Source organism: Elgaria multicarinata, chromosome 6, assembly GCF_023053635.1.
Source record: "Elgaria multicarinata webbii isolate HBS135686 ecotype San Diego chromosome 6, rElgMul1.1.pri, whole genome shotgun sequence".
NCBI lineage: Eukaryota > Metazoa > Chordata > Lepidosauria > Squamata > Anguidae > Elgaria > Elgaria multicarinata.
Genome location: NC_086176.1, coordinates 80,388,942 through 80,406,119, shown reverse-complemented (window position 1 = coordinate 80,406,119; position 17,178 = coordinate 80,388,942). Strand labels below are relative to the sequence as shown.

The window sequence follows — 17,178 nt, the reverse complement described above, 5'->3', positions numbered from 1 at the left end:
CTGATCTTGATTACAGCGTTTCACCAATGCATTAGTAATCCACCATTTTTCCAATATGATTTCCATGCGTCATTCATGACTCTGCACATGTGCAGTTTTCTGCACATGGCTATCTTTCCCTGTCTTAAAGGTAATCAATGAACACTAGCATATGCCCATTAATTAAAGCCACATAAAAAGGAATCACATTAAAGTTCCTTTTTTTCATTGTTTTTTAATCAGCACATGCCATTTTCTTTGCCTCCCCTCCCCCTTGATATATATATATATATATATATATATATATATATATATATATATATATATCCTAAAATTGCTCAGGGCTGTTGAAATGGGTTTCTACCATTACTTAGCATTTTGGGGCTTCTACCAATAGTGTAGCTAGTGTGTGTCTGTGTGTGCGCGCCGTTAGTGGTGGTGGTGAAGCGCTTCTCAGTCCTGTGCCAATATGTCTGGCTCCTTCAGTACTTTTCTGTGAAAGCAGTCAAGACTACTGTCAGTTGGCTATATGTCTCCTAAATATTCAGATAACATGCTATGAGTACCATAGCTCAAAAGTAATATTATAAACCCTTCGTACATGGCAAATAAGGAACTGTGCTCCAGAAAGAAAGATGAAGCCGATGTAACTATTGAAAATAGGATTTAGTGATCCCAGTCTAGGTAAGGGTAAGTCATGATTAAGACTGCAATCTTACACCTACTTACCCAGAAGTAAGTCCCATTGAATTGCATTGTAAGTCACACTGAAACAAATGGACTCAAGTTAATCATAACTAACTTCTTCCATTAGTTTCAGCAGGACTTAGTTATGGCTAATATTTGTTGGATCAGCGCCTCAACTCCATTCAATATATTGTATATGTTTCTTTTTATTTTCAGTTAGGGATATCATGTAACAGGTAATGCTTCCTATACAGAACTGTGAGGAAATGTCCCATAATCCCAATAGTAAGCAATCAAGGAATCACAATTAAGAATGTTGGTGCAGTTGATCATATTTTCCTGATGCAGCAGTCACTTCTGGACATGGGAACTCCAATATGCACAAAGAACTCCTTTGGTCACAAGGACTTCCTCATTCACTTCAGTGGAGGGACAGCTTCTCAAGCACAAAGGAATGTGTGCATAGAGCTGCTGTCCCCATTAAAATGAATTGGGAAACTCACGCAAGAGATTCATGTGCAGAGACATTGAATACAGAGATATTTCCCCCTTCCCTAATTGGTATCTGAGGGTATTATTTTTTAATCGTATATTTCAAGATACAGATATCAATCTCTCACATGTGTAACTAAGAAAGAAATATTAAATATTTAAATGTTTCATTTATAAAGACAATAATATTTTAAAAGCTATCATGAAATCAAGCTGCTATATTTAATACATTTTTGTGTGTGTTTCTGTCCAGCAGTTCAAATATATATAACTGCCCTGAGTAGGTGCTAAATGCTGCTTAGCAAAATGGCCTTTAGAATTTAAAATAAAACAAAGAACACCTCCATAAAGCTACTCAGAGTAATGTAATACATCTCAGGCATATTTAGTTTGTATTAAGAAGAAAGTAGAGTCCACTCTTTAATTATTCATACACACATTTCTACTGCATACATAATAAAACCAGGAATGATGTTCAGAAGATTTAACTGTGCTTGTTGGAATGTTTATGGGATTATTGAGCAGATTTTGCTAAAAGGCATGATTTTAAATAGTGAAACAATTCTCACGTTGCCAACTTCATAAAACACTCTTTTAAGTTGTGTTCACATCTTTGTTTTTAACTGCTCAGAAAAAAACATGGAATGGCAGTTAAGAAAAGATCAATGTAGTACAGACCAGCAGATCTCAGTCATTATTCCCTGGTCTGTTTTAAAGTGATGCAAATATGTAAACTTTATCCTTGGAAATGTTTCTGCTTTGAGTAGCCTTACATTCCTTAATTTAGTCCTAGCAATTATCAAGCTATTGCATGCCCCATTCAGAAAAAAAATATGCTTTGTCGGAATGATATAGTTTAAACAGTTGCACTTCAAGCACTTCCTTACCTAGAGCTTCCTTTAAATTATATTAATTTAAAATATCTATTGAATGATGGGTTTTTAAAAAAATAACCAAAACAAATTAATGGGTTGGGTCTATGAAAATGATTCTTTACAGTAAGTACAAAAGATTCATCACAGTTTTGGTAACTTGCATGAGTTCATATTGAAACAAAATCCTTCACATGTTCTTGATGGATCGGACATTGTTGTGCTCTAGGTACATTCACTGGTATGACCTGAAGCAGTAGACACCATAGAGCTTGTGCTTTTTGTCTGGAAAGCCCACAAAGCGTACTGCTGCTTCAGTAGGACTGCAGCGTTTCCTTGGCTTCGAGATAGGGTACCGGACACTGCCATCAGCCAGCCAGCCGGCATCACAGCGGTCGTATCCTAGGAGTTTCCAGGCTGCAAATATTTGGCCTACTTTAGCAATCTGTGCACCATCGTTGAGACAGGCTTGCACTGCTTCATCATAGGTCAGCTTGGTTGGGTGTATTAGGTAGTAAAAACGGCCTAATGAAAGCAGAGGAAATAATATAAAATGCATGAAAGATGAGCAAGATACAAACCAAATGCCCCTCACCCCAATCATTAAGGGATCCCTGATGTACAATCATAAAGTTAAAATTCCAGCTCTCCCTTTAGAAAAAATATTTACTATATTTTTGACAATCACGGTCACTGTATAATTATTTTGCCTAAGGTATGCAAACACAGGGGTCTGCAGCGAGGATGGGGGAATGAGGCAAGAATGAAATCTACCTCCTTCTGTTCCTCCAGAGGGGAACCACCACTGCATCTTGCTCCTTTCTGAGAACAGAAAGAGTTCTCTATTCACAGAAAGGCAAGTCTGGATCTAACCTCAATCTTGCAGTTCAAGTCTTTTGTGAAGATTTGCCCCTAATATGTTGTGGTATTCTTGCCCCTAACCCCATATATGTGCAAGCAAATGTGGCTACTCAGTAGTGAGATGGAATGAAAATGCTGTCTTCCCAAGCTTAGAAGTACTGCTACCTTTTGTAGGTGTTCATGTGGTCCAAACAGCCATGGGTCTCACTGCTTGCTGTATTACTCTTTAGCACCAAATAGTCTGGAGAGTGTGTAATTATTATTATTATTTAAATGCTAAGCTAGCATTTTCTTCTATTACATAATAGATGTGTGTGAACATACACTGCACATTTTTTAAATATATTTTTTATTATTATTTTAGATATAACAGAAAATAAATCAGTTCCCTAACAATTGGGGTTTAAACAGCTGTTACAGAAAACTTGGTTAATACAATTTTTTTGGGGGGGGGACAATATAAAAGAAATACACTGCTCATGAGAGAAACCAGGTTTTACAGGGTGGACTGAATTTTCACGATAATTAGTCTCAGGCTGGCTAGCCCTTTTTGGATCTCATGCTATTTATTTATATCCTTTCCACAGATTGCACAAAACTTCTTAAATGGCATAGGATTTATTTGAATAAATTGTTCCTCATGGAACAATTTAGCTCGATCCAGTAAACATTTGCACAATATTTTAAAACCTATTTGTTTTGAAAGGAAAATCCAAGACTGCCCAGAGCAAAAGAAATGTTTACGCTTTGCATGTTTTAAGGCAAATAAATTTCATTGTGAATAATACCCAGAGTGTGTGTAAGCAGAGAATGGGAGCATGTCTTAGCCTGTGGGCTACAGGCCAAGCATCTGCTCTCCCACATGAATACAAGTTAAGACACATGGGGAGGCTGACATCTGAGCCAGAGTCCAAGTTGTTGCTGAAGAGGGACGTCTGTTGTGTGATGCCCCCCCTTCTGATTTGTAGAGAGCAGTGATTTCCAGGCATTAGAGCTGTTCAGTTAATTTATCAGATGGTGCTTGAGGTATTATTTCATTCTAGCATTGAGCAAAAATGCAACTTCCTTGCTCTTTCATGGCCCCATTCACACCCTACTCCAGAATTTTGAGCCAAAAGTTTGCATTGGGATAAACTTTCTACTCTGCTCAGTTGCGATTAGGATGACCATGGGTCCTCTTTTACTGAAGACAGTCCTCTACTCGGAGGGCTACCAGAGGACTGTATTTGAAACTGCCTTGTATGAGGTCACACTGTTTTTTTCATTTAGCCCAGTATTGTCTACCCTGATTGGCAGCAGTTCTTGAGAGCCAGAGGCAGAGGTCTTTCCTTTCACCTACTCCCTGCTCCTTTTAACTAGAGATGCCAGGGATTGAACCTGGGACCTTTGGCATGCAAAACACGTGCTCTGACACTGAGCTACGATCCCTTCCCAAATAAGTAATAAGTGACACTATATTGTGATTCCCAATTTGCCATTGTCCTCCTATTCCCCAAAGTCAATTTGGTTGACTTTAAAAGGGAGGATACGTCTATCAATGATAAACGTTTGTCAATGATAAACGTTTATCAATGATACGTTTACCAAATATCTGGAGGATACGTTTATCAATGACTACTAGCCAGTGTGGTGTAGTGGCTAAAGTGCAGGACTGGGAGTTGGGAGATCTGAGTTCTAGTCCCCACTCAGCCATAGAAACCCACTGAGTGACTTTGGGCCAGTCACAGACTCTCAGCCCAGCCTAACTCACAGGGTTGATGCTGTGAGGATAAAATGGAGGGGATGAGGATCATGTACACCGCGTTGGGTTTCTTGGAGGAAAAAAAGGTGAGATAAAAGTGCAATAAATAAATAAATAAAAAAACCAGTCCTAATGTTTATATGCTGATGAATCTGAGGCAGTATGCCTATGTACATGAGTTGCTGGGGAACATGGGCTAGGCAGGTATTGTTGCACTCATGTTCTGCTTGTGGGTTTCCTGTAGACAGCTGGACTAGATAGACCCTTGGTCAGATCCAGCATGGCTCTGCTTATGTTTCCCCCCCTACAGACCCTTTTAAAAAGAGAGGAAGTGTTTCTTACCATTAAAATGGGATGTAAAACAGAAGACATCATATCTGCTTTGATCTTTATTGGAGAAGCCATAATTTCGGATTCCAGGCACCATGTTCTTTCCACCACAGGGCTCCCTGGGATTTGTGATGGGATATTGGACTGACCCATCGCTGAGCCAGCCTGCATTGCACCAGTCTAGACCTAGCCTCCACGCTTCGTACAGCTGGTCAAACGAAGCTATTACTGCATCCTGGTCCAGGCAGGCTTGCTGAGCCTCAAAGAAGTTTAAATTGTAGCGACCCAGTCGGGGAAAGTAAGGGAAGACAATGCCTAAAATAGAGAATGCAAGCAAAGGCTATTGATTATTTAAATACATTTTCAAAAAATGTGTGTGCATGCACATGCATGTAGTTGGAAGAGAGGGAAAGAACATTTAATGGCAGTGGAAAGAGAGAGGTTATATGTAATGCCAAAATAGCAACCTGTTAAATTTTATATCTGGAGTAGAGACAGTCAGTTGTTTAGTCTGAGAGTTTCGCCTGACTGTCTCCTGAGACAGCAGCCTTCTCTAACAGATAGAATCACACCCTTTCCCCTTGGAATGCCCTAAATCCTGCATGCTATTCTCAAGTGTGGGATTTCAACAATTAGAAACATTGCCGTCATTGTTTGGTTCTGTTCCCTACAGTACAAGCACACCCTTGCAAAGTTCAGAGAAGAGCAAGAAAACAGATTAGGAAATGGACTGATTTAGACACGACACATTTTGACAACCGCACAAGGTTGTTCTTTAGTGTAAGTCATAATGATAGTTATCAAGTAAAACATCTACTCTTACTCTTTTTTCACCACTTCCATTGTCTGGGCCAGAGTGAAAGGCAGGTGAACACACAGGCTACAATGGTGTGGAAAGGAGGGGCAAGTCCAAGGGGCTCTTGTCAGTGGGCCTCTGCTGACGTGTGGGCGAACCATGCCTATCCTTGACGCCCACCCAAGCACCAATTCTTATTTTGCAGTGCAACAGAGCATTGTATGTGGAGGAAAATCTAGCACATACCTACTTAATGAATATTTATAAGTATTTAGAATAATCTAAACCTTAGTTTCTCCAATGTAAGGAGTTAAATATATATTTCCAACTAAAACTATGCCCCAATTCTAAACTGTACAGCAGGAACATTTACATAGCAACTGTTAAAAAATTCTAGTTACATTATTTAAAGAACAGCAATACATAGTTCTTATCCAAGGCTAAAAGCCAAACTGGCGTGTTTCCCAAGCAAACAGGTTTTCTGTGGAAGATACCTTCCTCCACTTCCTTTTTCAAACTGAAAATTGAGTATCACCTAAATAAGAGCTTGTGCACTGGACTCAACCATTTAAAATAAAAACCTACCAGTTAACATGAGAATGCTGACATTAAACCATGCATATTTATTACCTGTGCATCTTCTAAAATGGAACATGTAGCAGGGTTGCAAAAGTACAGGGAAATGGCATTATTGCACCATCCCAGATTTGGCAGGATCCAGAAATATAATCTGCTTTGGTTGCATTTTGGAATTTTATGGCTAAAGTAAAATTATGATGGATGACAGACATAGCAAATTGTCTGACTTGGCTATTGATCTACACCACCTCCTGAGCTGGCACAGATGAATTCCTTCCCATTGATTTCAATGAAAGGGAATTTAAGGGAATTTAAAAAAATTAAAAAATGAGGAGAAAGTAAGTGAAATTCCCACTCCTCCCTTTCTTCTGCACTATTAGACTCATGTCAATAGGGCTTTCAAATCATTGGAGGCTTCAAGAGTGAAGCTCTCTGCTAGGGTATGGAACCATCAATGCTCTCTGCTGCAGGAGCTTGGATTGCCTAAAAGTCTTCATATTAGAAAAGGAGAAGCTATGTTGGAAAACTATTACAGTCTGGGTGCCAGGTTTGAGAGGCAAGTTTCAATGGAACTCAGTGAAATTTAGGGCCAAACCAGCTCTGACATTAGATGTATTTTTGCCTTTAATGGTCACATTTTTAAAATGCAAAAAACAGCTATTGAGGGTGATGGTGGTGGTAACCATTATCAGGATCACAGCAGGCAGAAAGGGGAACTTGAACCCTTTCTTCCACTACTTCTGGAAATACTATTTGCATACTGGTGGTATTGGCAGCAATGGGGGAATTTCCTCCCAATGCAAATAGCAGCTTGAATGGAGCAATTTTAATCAGAACTACAGCAGCAAAGGAAAGGTGTGATCTGCTAGGTGACTACTGCTAGGTGTGATCTAGCATTATTGCCCCACCCTGCAGTTGCTACTATTTGCATGTTAAAACACACACACACACACACTAAATGCAAAGATGCCAATGCCTAGTTTGGGCCTTCCGTCCAGGTAAACATGCATAGTTTTTTTTTTTTTTAGTCTTAGCTAACTTTTTTACAGGTCACTTTCAGAACAAATGAGGAAGCTGTAACACTTAATTTCAGCTAGAGCTAGTTAATAGCTGCTCCGAAACCAAGTTCTACAAGTTTCTAGCTTTTGCAATGCAAACTCGGAAAATATATCCAATTTGAAGTTTGCTACAAGTCAGTGCTAGAACACTGACCCAAATCATACTGTACTCTCACAAAAACTTGCATTTTCTAGCAAATTCATACTTCATGGTCAAATTATGCCTCCCTTCCACCCCATGTTAAGGTGACATTACAACAATTGGAGATACTGCATATTATAGTAATGACATCAGTATTCCAATTAACCCTATGCTAAAATGGTTTAGTTCAGCAGGTGCTTATTAAGAAAGTAAGTTGGTTATTACCTTCAAAGCCCTACATGGTTTGGGTTCACGTTACCTACGGGATTACCTTCCCCCGTACAATCCGCCCCACACACTCAGGTCCTCTGGGAAGAATTTACTCCAGTCAGCCAAAACTAGGCTGACAACTGTTACCCAGAGGACCTTCTCTTCTACCGCTCCCAGATGGTAGACTGGCTTGCCAAGAGAGATTGGTCAACTTAATAGTCTTTCCTAGTTTAAGAAAGCCATAAATACTGGTCTCTTTCAGCAGGCCTACCCAGATGAATTTTAAGATGTCTGATTGTTATTTTAATATTGTATCAGTTTTATGTTTTTTTAATCAGATTTATGCACTTTATGGTATTTTGGTATTTACTGTTGTTCCCCGCCTTGATCCAAAGGGAAAGGCAGGTAAGACATAAATAATAATAATAATAATAATAATAATAATAATAATAATGGGTAGAAATGTACAAATTAGAAAGAATATGTATAGCTCATAAAATGTAAATGTTTTCTCTACTGTCGCTGGTCACCTGATATATTTCGTCATCCAGTATATTGTGCAAGCTGGTGCTGCATCATTAACATGGTGCTGATGTTAATGATGAGACATTCTGTATTGTTTTTATAAGCTGAAGCCCTGTGACAGAGAAGTGCTGTTAATTACAACTGGAGAGCAATATTGAACATCTGCTTTTCACTATAGAATGAATATTGGCCTAACTCAGCCAAGCTCTTGGCTCATAAATATTCATGTGCCCCATCCAAAGCATTGCCAAGATCTGAAGAGTGAGGAACAACAGTCAACAGAAAAGGTTATTTTTCTTGTAGTCGTGTTATTCCATCTTTATTCGAGCTTCAAGTTATGAGCTGCATGCATTGACATCCATTCCCATTTTCCAGCAGCATAATGGCAGAAGAGAGCTCAGAGCTCAGGATATGATATTCATAAAGAGACATTAGATTACCATCTCCCCCTAAACATCTTCTGAATATAGATATTTTTCCATATTGATGGCTGTATTTTGAGGAGCCTGGAGGGCCAAAGAACAATGGGTTGGATCCCTGCCTTCTCCTCCCCACAGCAGTTCTCCCAGGCCACTGAAATTGCTACACGGAAGGACAGGGGAGATGAACTCTGCTGAATAGGATGAGCTGGGGTGGGAGGGGCAGATGTACTTTCTGCGAGCAGAGCTCTAACATCAAGAGAAGGCGGGTCCTGGATCCAACCCAGTATGTTTGATAGATGCATTTTTCCAATGACCAATTTTGCCTTTTATGGTGGCCAAGATTCAGATTTTAACTGTGGCATTTGCAAAGAGTACCAGAGTTTCTGAGTTAACACTGTAGTCAATTATTAATTTTAAGAGGAACAGTTCTGTATTTACAGAAAGATTTAAATTTCCTGTACCATACCTCTATGTGAAAAAAGAGGCTAGCCTCAGCCAGAGTAAAGAAATTGGCTTCCTTCAGTGCTAGTCTAAACAACAAAGTCAGGCTTCTTACAGCCAGAGTCAACATGGGATACAGTAGAACACGCTGTATACTCCACCATAGCGTAACTATCTTAACCTGGCATGAATATTTGCCCTAACAAGCATTTTTCCAACTGATGTTACTGTAATTCTGGCAAACAAAATTATCTCATTTCTTCAGAATGTCTCACTCTCCCCTATTATATGCAGTGCTCCAGCTACTTCCATGAACCAAGGTTAGGAACATAGGAAGCTGCCTTACACTGAATCAGACCATCTAGCTCAACTTATACTGAATGGCAGCAGTTCTCCGTGGTTTTAGGCAGGGATCTTTCCCAGCCTTGCCAGGAAATGCCAGGGATTCAACCTGGGACCTTCTGAATTCAAAACATGCACTCTACCACTGAGCTGTAGCCTTTTCCCATTGTCCGATCTTGTCCATAAAGGTTGTTCATTGAGCTCTGTATTGTCTACTCTGGCTTATACCAGCTCCCCAAGGCCTCCAGCTTTGCTGCTACCTGATCCTCTTAACTAAAGTTTCCAAGCAGTGGAAGCTAGTGGCTCCAATTTTAGTGGGGCTATGAATCCATTCTGGGTTTCAGTCAGAACTAGACAGAACTCTAATGGAGCTATCTAAGGTGCTGACCCTATAGGGTTCACCAGCCTATTCTGTTTGGTTCATCTTTGCTAAGAACATACACAACTGAAAAGGAGGGAAAGAATTTGAGATATTTTTAAAAAATGTGGGAAGAAGCAAATGGACAGCCTTCTCTATCCAGGCCGAAGACCTTAAGTGCCTGGCTTTGGGTTTGAATCCCTGTGTATTCAGCCATGTTTGTGGTACTGAATTAGGCTTGCACTTGCCACCTCTTTATTTCTGATAAGCTCCTTATCTCTAACAGCTACCTGGCAGGCAGTTACAACATGCTCCTCTCCATGCTAGGAATAGATGTACCTATTGAATTGCAGATGGTGAAATAAAGTATGTTTAGTTCATTGTTTGATAAAAACTTACATAATGTTCAAATTTATTGATAAATAAGAAGGAAAGGACTTGACATTTAAACACACACACACACACACACACACACACACACACACACGTGGGAGAAAGTGAAACTAGATTGAACCTGGGACCTTCTGCATGCTAAGCCAGTGTGGTGTAACGGCTAAGGTGTTGGACTGGGAGTCGGGATATCCGGGTTCTACTCCCCATTCAGCCATGGTAACCCACTGGGTGACTTTGGGCCAGTCACAGACTCTCAGACCAACCCATCTCACAGGGCTGTTGTGAGGATAAAATGGAGAGGAGGAGAATTATGTATGCCGCCTATGGTGCTGCTGTCTGTGTTCTACCTTCCCAATACAAACCTTTTGGTATTATGTTCAAGAACCTCTATCACAAATCCCATAGCAGGCATGGTGTTAATGTTCTAAAAGACAGGTAGTGGCTTGTTCTGAAGGGATTGTTTTCATTTTGTAAGTATAAACGTTCATAAGCATGGTGAGAAACTTAAAAAAATACTGAGCAACAAATATAAAAAAGGAGGACAAGCATAATGTGCCAAACTGGCTATATTTCAAGGTATTTGATTATTATTTTGACTTATTTGTTGCTATTTTAATCTCAAACACTGTGACTTAGGCAGAGTAAAAGCAGTGAGAAATATGTGTGAAGGACAGAAAAGAATAAAGATGTCTAAAAGCATGAGATAAAAGGTAATACAGTCATTTTATCAAATGTAACCTGTTGGCAAAAAGTAAAACTCATAATTCTCTGCAGCAAATGATTGAGTGAAGAGCCTTATGTGAGAAATCAAGGAACTCATCTCTGAGAATTGGGTTTCCCCTCACCCAAATGTTATCTAACTATAGGACATACTACTTCATCCATCACATATTTAAATAATAGAATTCCCTACCATAAATTGGTTGATAGTCACCAAGTTACATGTCTTACCTACATGACACCAACACTGAGATATCAGTTACTAGATGGAGCAAATATAACCAGTGACAATGCTGTAAATCAAGGCAGTAGTCCCTAGATACTAGTCTTAAAGAACAGTCCTTGGCAGATCGACAAAAACATTTCATTTTAGGAATGGCCAAAGCTGGACAGGACAGTTAATCATTCCTATGTGAGTTCACTGTCTAGATAATACAAATGTTTATAACAGAAGCCATCTTTATTGTAGTGAAAGGATAGCACTTTCCTAGCACCAACATCTGATTCCTGTGTTTTCAGCCTTTCTTCAACCTATCCGTTTCTTCATCCTAGGGATGCGCAACATTACAAATTCTATTCCGTTTAAGCATGACAGGGATTCCGCAGCATTTCTGTTCTCGTAACTGGATGCAGACTGCAGTGGATTTTTTTTACACATTTTTGGGGGCAAATCTTGAAATTTGCGCAAATGGTGTCATTATTTATTTATTTTTTAACAAATGATGATCTTGCACAGGTGTACAGAACTGCAAGTCCATCTGTCTGCTGTGTAGCCTTGCAGAGGCGTATTCCCTTCTATCATTGTCTCTCCACACACTATTTCATTTAGTCCAGGAGAGCCATATTCTGTACATGTCAAAGAACTTGTCAATTTCATCTTCAACTTTGCCCCTTCCCCAACAAGGGATGGTAGGATGGAAATTGACAGATTCTTTAACAACTGTGGAATAAAGCTCTGCTGGGCTAAATGAAGCAGTGTGTGGAGAGGACAGGGGGGATATGCCTTTATGGAGCTAGATAGCAAACAGGCGAAATTGCGACTGTGTGCACTTGTGCAAGATCACCAATGAAAAAGAAATTTTAAAATTATGAAACCATTTGTGCGCATTTCAAGATCTCCATACCCCCACAAATATGCAAATTGCTACCATTAAAAACAAAACAAATACAAAATAGTTACAGAGCAGGGTGACACTAACAGGTGAAAATGGAACAAAATCTGCAGGACTGAATTGGACAAATCCATCAGGTTCCCCCGCCCCTGTGCAAACAGAATTCTCAAACATCCCTACTCCATCCTGTTCCAGCTGGCAGCATCCCAATCCTATGATGCTGTGGCACATCCATTGTTTGGTACCATCCATTTAGTAAGTTTAGCACAGAAGTCTTCCTTTCTTTCTCACTTGTTATATGATCCCATACTACATGAGGAAAGCAGTGCAGTGTTGCATCATCATTCTTGACTCTCAGATGAAAACAAACAAAAAACAAAACATACAATATGATGTGTAGGAAGGAGGAATGTATTGGAATAACAACACAGAATTACAGCAGCAGTGGCTGTTAACTCAGCCTTTGTACTGGGTTTGATTTGAATGGATACGGGGCTGGGATTGGATTCAAAGTGCAAGAAGCATGCTTTTCTTATAGGATCAGAAAAGAGCAGTGGGGCTCTTTCCTGATCCTATAAATTGCTTCTTTGGTGTTGTTGCTCAATGTATTTTAAGTGTAGGTGGCAGCTGAGGGATCTTCTTTCTATTTTTGTTTTTCTGCAGCCCAAGAGCTCTTCCTGAATGCCTAAGAGTCTAGTGGGAGTTCAGGAAGAGGTGCTAGGGTGGATAAGCCTCTCTGCAAGTGCACAGGGCATTTTTTTAAAAAAAATTGAAAGAAAGGAGACCCCTCAATTACCTCCTAAACTTAAAAAGGTAGTTGGAAACTCTGTCCACCTTCCCGCGAAAGAGGCAGAAAAAACAATGCCTCCTTTTCAAGGAGAGAATAAATTTCTGAAAATAGAGGACAGGGTTTGGCACAGCACTACTGAAAGCCTAGACATATGCTGCCAGTCACTGCAGACAATACTGAGCTGCAGTCTATGGTCATTTGCTACAGTGTTCTTCTTTGCATCCAGGCCTCTATGTTTCGCCCTAGTTGTGTATCTACTCATAAAATAATATATACTTTTCCACGTAAGCATAATTAATTTTACCTGCTACTTGTGTTTCATGAAAAAAATGCATTACTTTGATTACAATGTAATCACCAGGCCATGCTTCTACCGCGACTCTAGAGCCGTATTAATCTCGCTCCAGAGAAAGAAGTTCGGGTAAGTCCCTGACTCCCCCCACCCCCCGGCAGCTTCACTGGAAAGCACTGAGGTGTGTGTATGGTGGGTGCTGCATTGTATAATTGACATACCCAACTCATAGATAAATGAAAATATGGCTACTGCACTGATGTATAACTAACATACAATGATGGAATTGAAAGAAAAATGTGCCACAATGTGCACGTATAAAAAACTTGCAGCTGCTTCTTTTCCCCCTTGTGTTTTTGTGGTTTCTAATTCCCTAAAACCGGGGTGGGAAACATGTAGTAGTCTTAAGATGGACTGCAACTCCCATCACCTCTAGTCAGCACAGCCCATGGTGAGGAATAATGGGAGCTGTAGTCCAACAATAGCCAAAAATCCATATGTTTCCCCATCCCTGCCTTATAGTAGATAATTTCAAAGCTAAAAGAGTCACTTGACCTTCATTTCACCTCAAATTTAATGGGGCAGAGTGGGAAAAGGGATTTCTGGGGAAGCTAATTCAAAGCTAACATTTTAGCAGAGGAAAGAAAAACATAACTTAAGACCGCAATCATATATTCACTTATCTGGGAGTGAATCCCATTGACCTCAAAAGAGCATACTACTGAGTAGCCATGTATAGGGTTGTACTGTTAGTATGACAAACATATAACAGTACATGGTTAGAAAACACTAAGACAAATAATGTTGTGGCACTTGAGAAATGTTTTGGGTTATTCTGGAATGCGTATTTAGTTAATGGCCCTATTTCAAGTGCATCTCATGAAGTAATCAGCTTCCCACTTGAACCATTTAATGAAGGTGACATCGCATTCTTTCACTTATCCAAGAGAAGATTCAAGTCCAGCTCAGCTGCAACAGAGTAGAAGAAAGATTCTTAACGTAAGAAAATGAGAAATTGTTTAATATGCCCCAGTCTTTCTCTGAAATAGTTAAAGTTGTGAAGTAATATATGTCATATTAAAATCATTTCCCCACTGCTCATGTAGCAATGATTATATTAAACTATTTCCATCATGCCAGGACTGCTTACCTTCTAAATCTAGAGATACAACAGCTGTGTCATCTTCTAAACCTTCTATCACTTCACATTTGTATTTCCCATAATCCTCCAGCATTATATTTGTGATTACAAGAGAAGCATCATTTTCAGAGCTTTTTTCCAGGAAGATCCGTCCTTGGTAATTTCCATAGCTCTTTTTGTGGTATCCCATTTCAACATAGACATCCACTTCCTTGAGGTAATCTGAGGTGAGTTTGGTCCACTTGACCCGAATTTTATGGGATCCTGAGTCAGATGATGCATGATCACGGTAAAATTTACATGGCAGTGTAATATTGCCGCCTCGACGTGAGAAGACTTTTGTCTGTTCTGCTTTCACAAGAAGGCGAGGTCCATTTTCTGATCACATAATGGGGAGAAAAGAAACACTGTTTAGCATGAAATGCTGTCCTACATTCACAGATGAAAATAGAGAGACTGCAGTGCATGGGTGGGTGAATCTTGGGACAGAGTTGGGCAGCCTAGCAGTATGTCCAACTGGACAATGGTCCGGCTAACACAATCCAGTCTCTAATGTACCACAAAGAGAAAATGGGAACTAAAAGTGTAAACAGTTGGCTCCAGATGATTAAATCAGTGAGGCAAAAAAAGAAAAGAAAAAGCGTATAGCAAGCCAAGTACATAAAATGCACAAAAATGTGCACTATAGTATATTGCATTTATACCCTTTAGAGAAGGGGCATTGAAGCAAGGACTGAACTCAATTTTGGAGAAGCTCTCAGGGGCTCTATTCCAGCAGTTGGTGAGGCAAAAAGGGCAGGGCTAACATACCAGCATATTTTAAGTTAAAGCTCTTACTGTCCCTAACTAGACCCGGCCGGATAAGCCGGCAGGGAGGTGGGGCGACGGCGCGCTAACTTTAGCGCGCGCCGCCCAGCCTCCTAGACAGCCGACGCACAGGAACTACGGAAGCCCTGCAGTGTCGGCCATTTTAAAAATTTTTTTAAAGGGGCCACGTGCGGCCCGAAGACTCCGGAGAAGGTAAGGTTTTTTTTAAATTTTTTTTAGCCCCCCACCCTTTTTTAAAGTAAGCCCCTGCCCCCTCTTTCCCTGCCCTCCCTCCCTCCCCATCCCATCCCCTGTGCCGCCCTCCGCCCTCCCTCGTCGTCCCGTGCCACCCTTCACCATACCTCGTCGTCCCGTGCCACCATGCGCCATACCTCGTCGTCCCATGCCACCCTTCGCCATACCTCCCCATCCCATCTCGCCCTCCCTCGTCGTCCCGTGCCGCCCTGCGCCCTCCCTCGTCGTCCCGTGCCACCCTTCGCTATACCTCGTTGTCCCGTGTTGCCCTCCCTCGTCGTCCCGTGTCGCCCTGCGCCCTCCCCCTCTCCTGCTGGTCCGGCCTTCCCCCCATCTCCCCCCCTGGATTCCCCCGGCCTGATGGGCACAGCGCTGAGCGCTGTGCCCAGTCCGTGGCTTTTCCTGGCTACTCGCGAGTAAGCGAGTAGCCGCAAAAAGCCACGGACCCTGCTAGACGTTATGCAGCCCCGGCCTCAGGCCGGGGCTGCGGAAAAGGTGCACCATAAGCGAATTCACTTATGGTGCGTTAAGGCAGGCTTCAGTGCGGCCTGGGCCCGGATTCCCCTGTGGGTCATCTGGACGCACAACAGGGAAACTGGGTCTCAAAGCGCGCTAAGGCCTCGTCTAGCAAGGCCCTAAGCCTTAGGAGAGATGCTTTAAAGAAATAAAGAGAGAAATAGCACAAAAGCTGAGAAACAACCGAATGATTGGCAGTTGGGAGATGGGGTTGGGCTAGAGGAAGGGGTGTGGCTATTTGAGTCCCTAGATGGGCTAGATTTAGCCTGCAAGTCTGTTCAAGACATCTGCTTTAGACATTCATACCATTTTCTAGATGAAGAAACTGAAGCAAAGCAATAAGGGACTACTCCAAGATCATTCTGTGATTCAATTGCTCTTCCGTTGATGATATATAACTAACTAACAATGACAGAATTGAAAAAGAAATGTGCACTTACAAATAACTTGAATTCTTAATCATAAATAACATAAATAATAGAGTGCCTTTGAGAACATCTCACTATTGGTCAAAAAAGACCTATCCAAGGTTTTCTGCTGAGAAATTATTCTTTTCTCTGTACAAATGACAGCCTTTAATTAAGGGGTCTTTACAAGTGTAGATAATACAACCTGTCCAAAAGAATTTGTCCTTTCCATGTGGTCGCAAGCAGCAGTAGATCACTATTGAAACATTTGGAATCTGGGACACAGAGTTCTACATTTACATTGTCATATATAGTTAGCAACGTCATGGTGGGGGGAGTCTACAGGCAATTTATGGAATTCTCATGCTTTTTTTTAATGCTTACTTATATTTAGAGTATAATGAAATTATACAATCACAGCAGGCTCTAAACATTTCACTGCCTGAGTTGGAGAAGCAAATGGTGCCCTCCTCCCACTCGCCTAGTCAACGTACACAGGATAGTATCCAATTGGACACTACCACTAACATAAATTATGTTGCGCTACTGTAATAGATCTCTAGCGTAATACCAGTAGTGTTAGCTGGCACAACAGGTTTTCTAGGGAATCCATCACACCAGCTGATGCTATTGGTATTGCATTAGAGGTCTCTCATGCTACTGCAAAGCAATTTATGTGAATGCTAGTGTCTGATTGGATACTGCCCAAAGTAGCCAATGCCAGTCAAAGCCAGCCTGGCACCTGAGGCAGAAAGCTCCACAAGTGTCTTTCCTACTTCCTTGTGGTAAAAATTCAATAATAATGAATCAAACACTAGGAAAGCAATCCTAACCACCAGATCACATGGAGAGGAGCTCTGGCAGTGTGGACATACACCCATGGACATTTCTGTGGATGTAGGTATACCAC

The 17,178-nt window shown here is 40.9% G+C and overlaps 1 protein-coding gene across 3 annotated transcripts in view; it reads right to left on the bottom strand.

The window, feature by feature from the left end:
* Positions 1 to 1,188: 1,188 nt before the first annotated feature.
* The window catches only part of HAPLN1 (hyaluronan and proteoglycan link protein 1), a 71,179-nt gene continuing 55,189 nt past the window's right edge, over positions 1,189 to 17,178 (bottom strand). For all 3 annotated transcript variants that reach the window (XM_063129645.1, XM_063129646.1, XM_063129644.1), the window contains exons 3-5: positions 14,293 to 14,661; positions 4,975 to 5,277; positions 1,189 to 2,555 (exon numbers count right to left, since the gene is read on the bottom strand). In XM_063129645.1, coding sequence (XP_062985715.1) covers positions 2,266 to 2,555; positions 4,975 to 5,277; positions 14,293 to 14,661 — 962 coding nt within the window. In that variant the 3' untranslated portion in view covers positions 1,189 to 2,265. The remainder of the gene's footprint in view (positions 2,556 to 4,974; positions 5,278 to 14,292; positions 14,662 to 17,178) is intronic.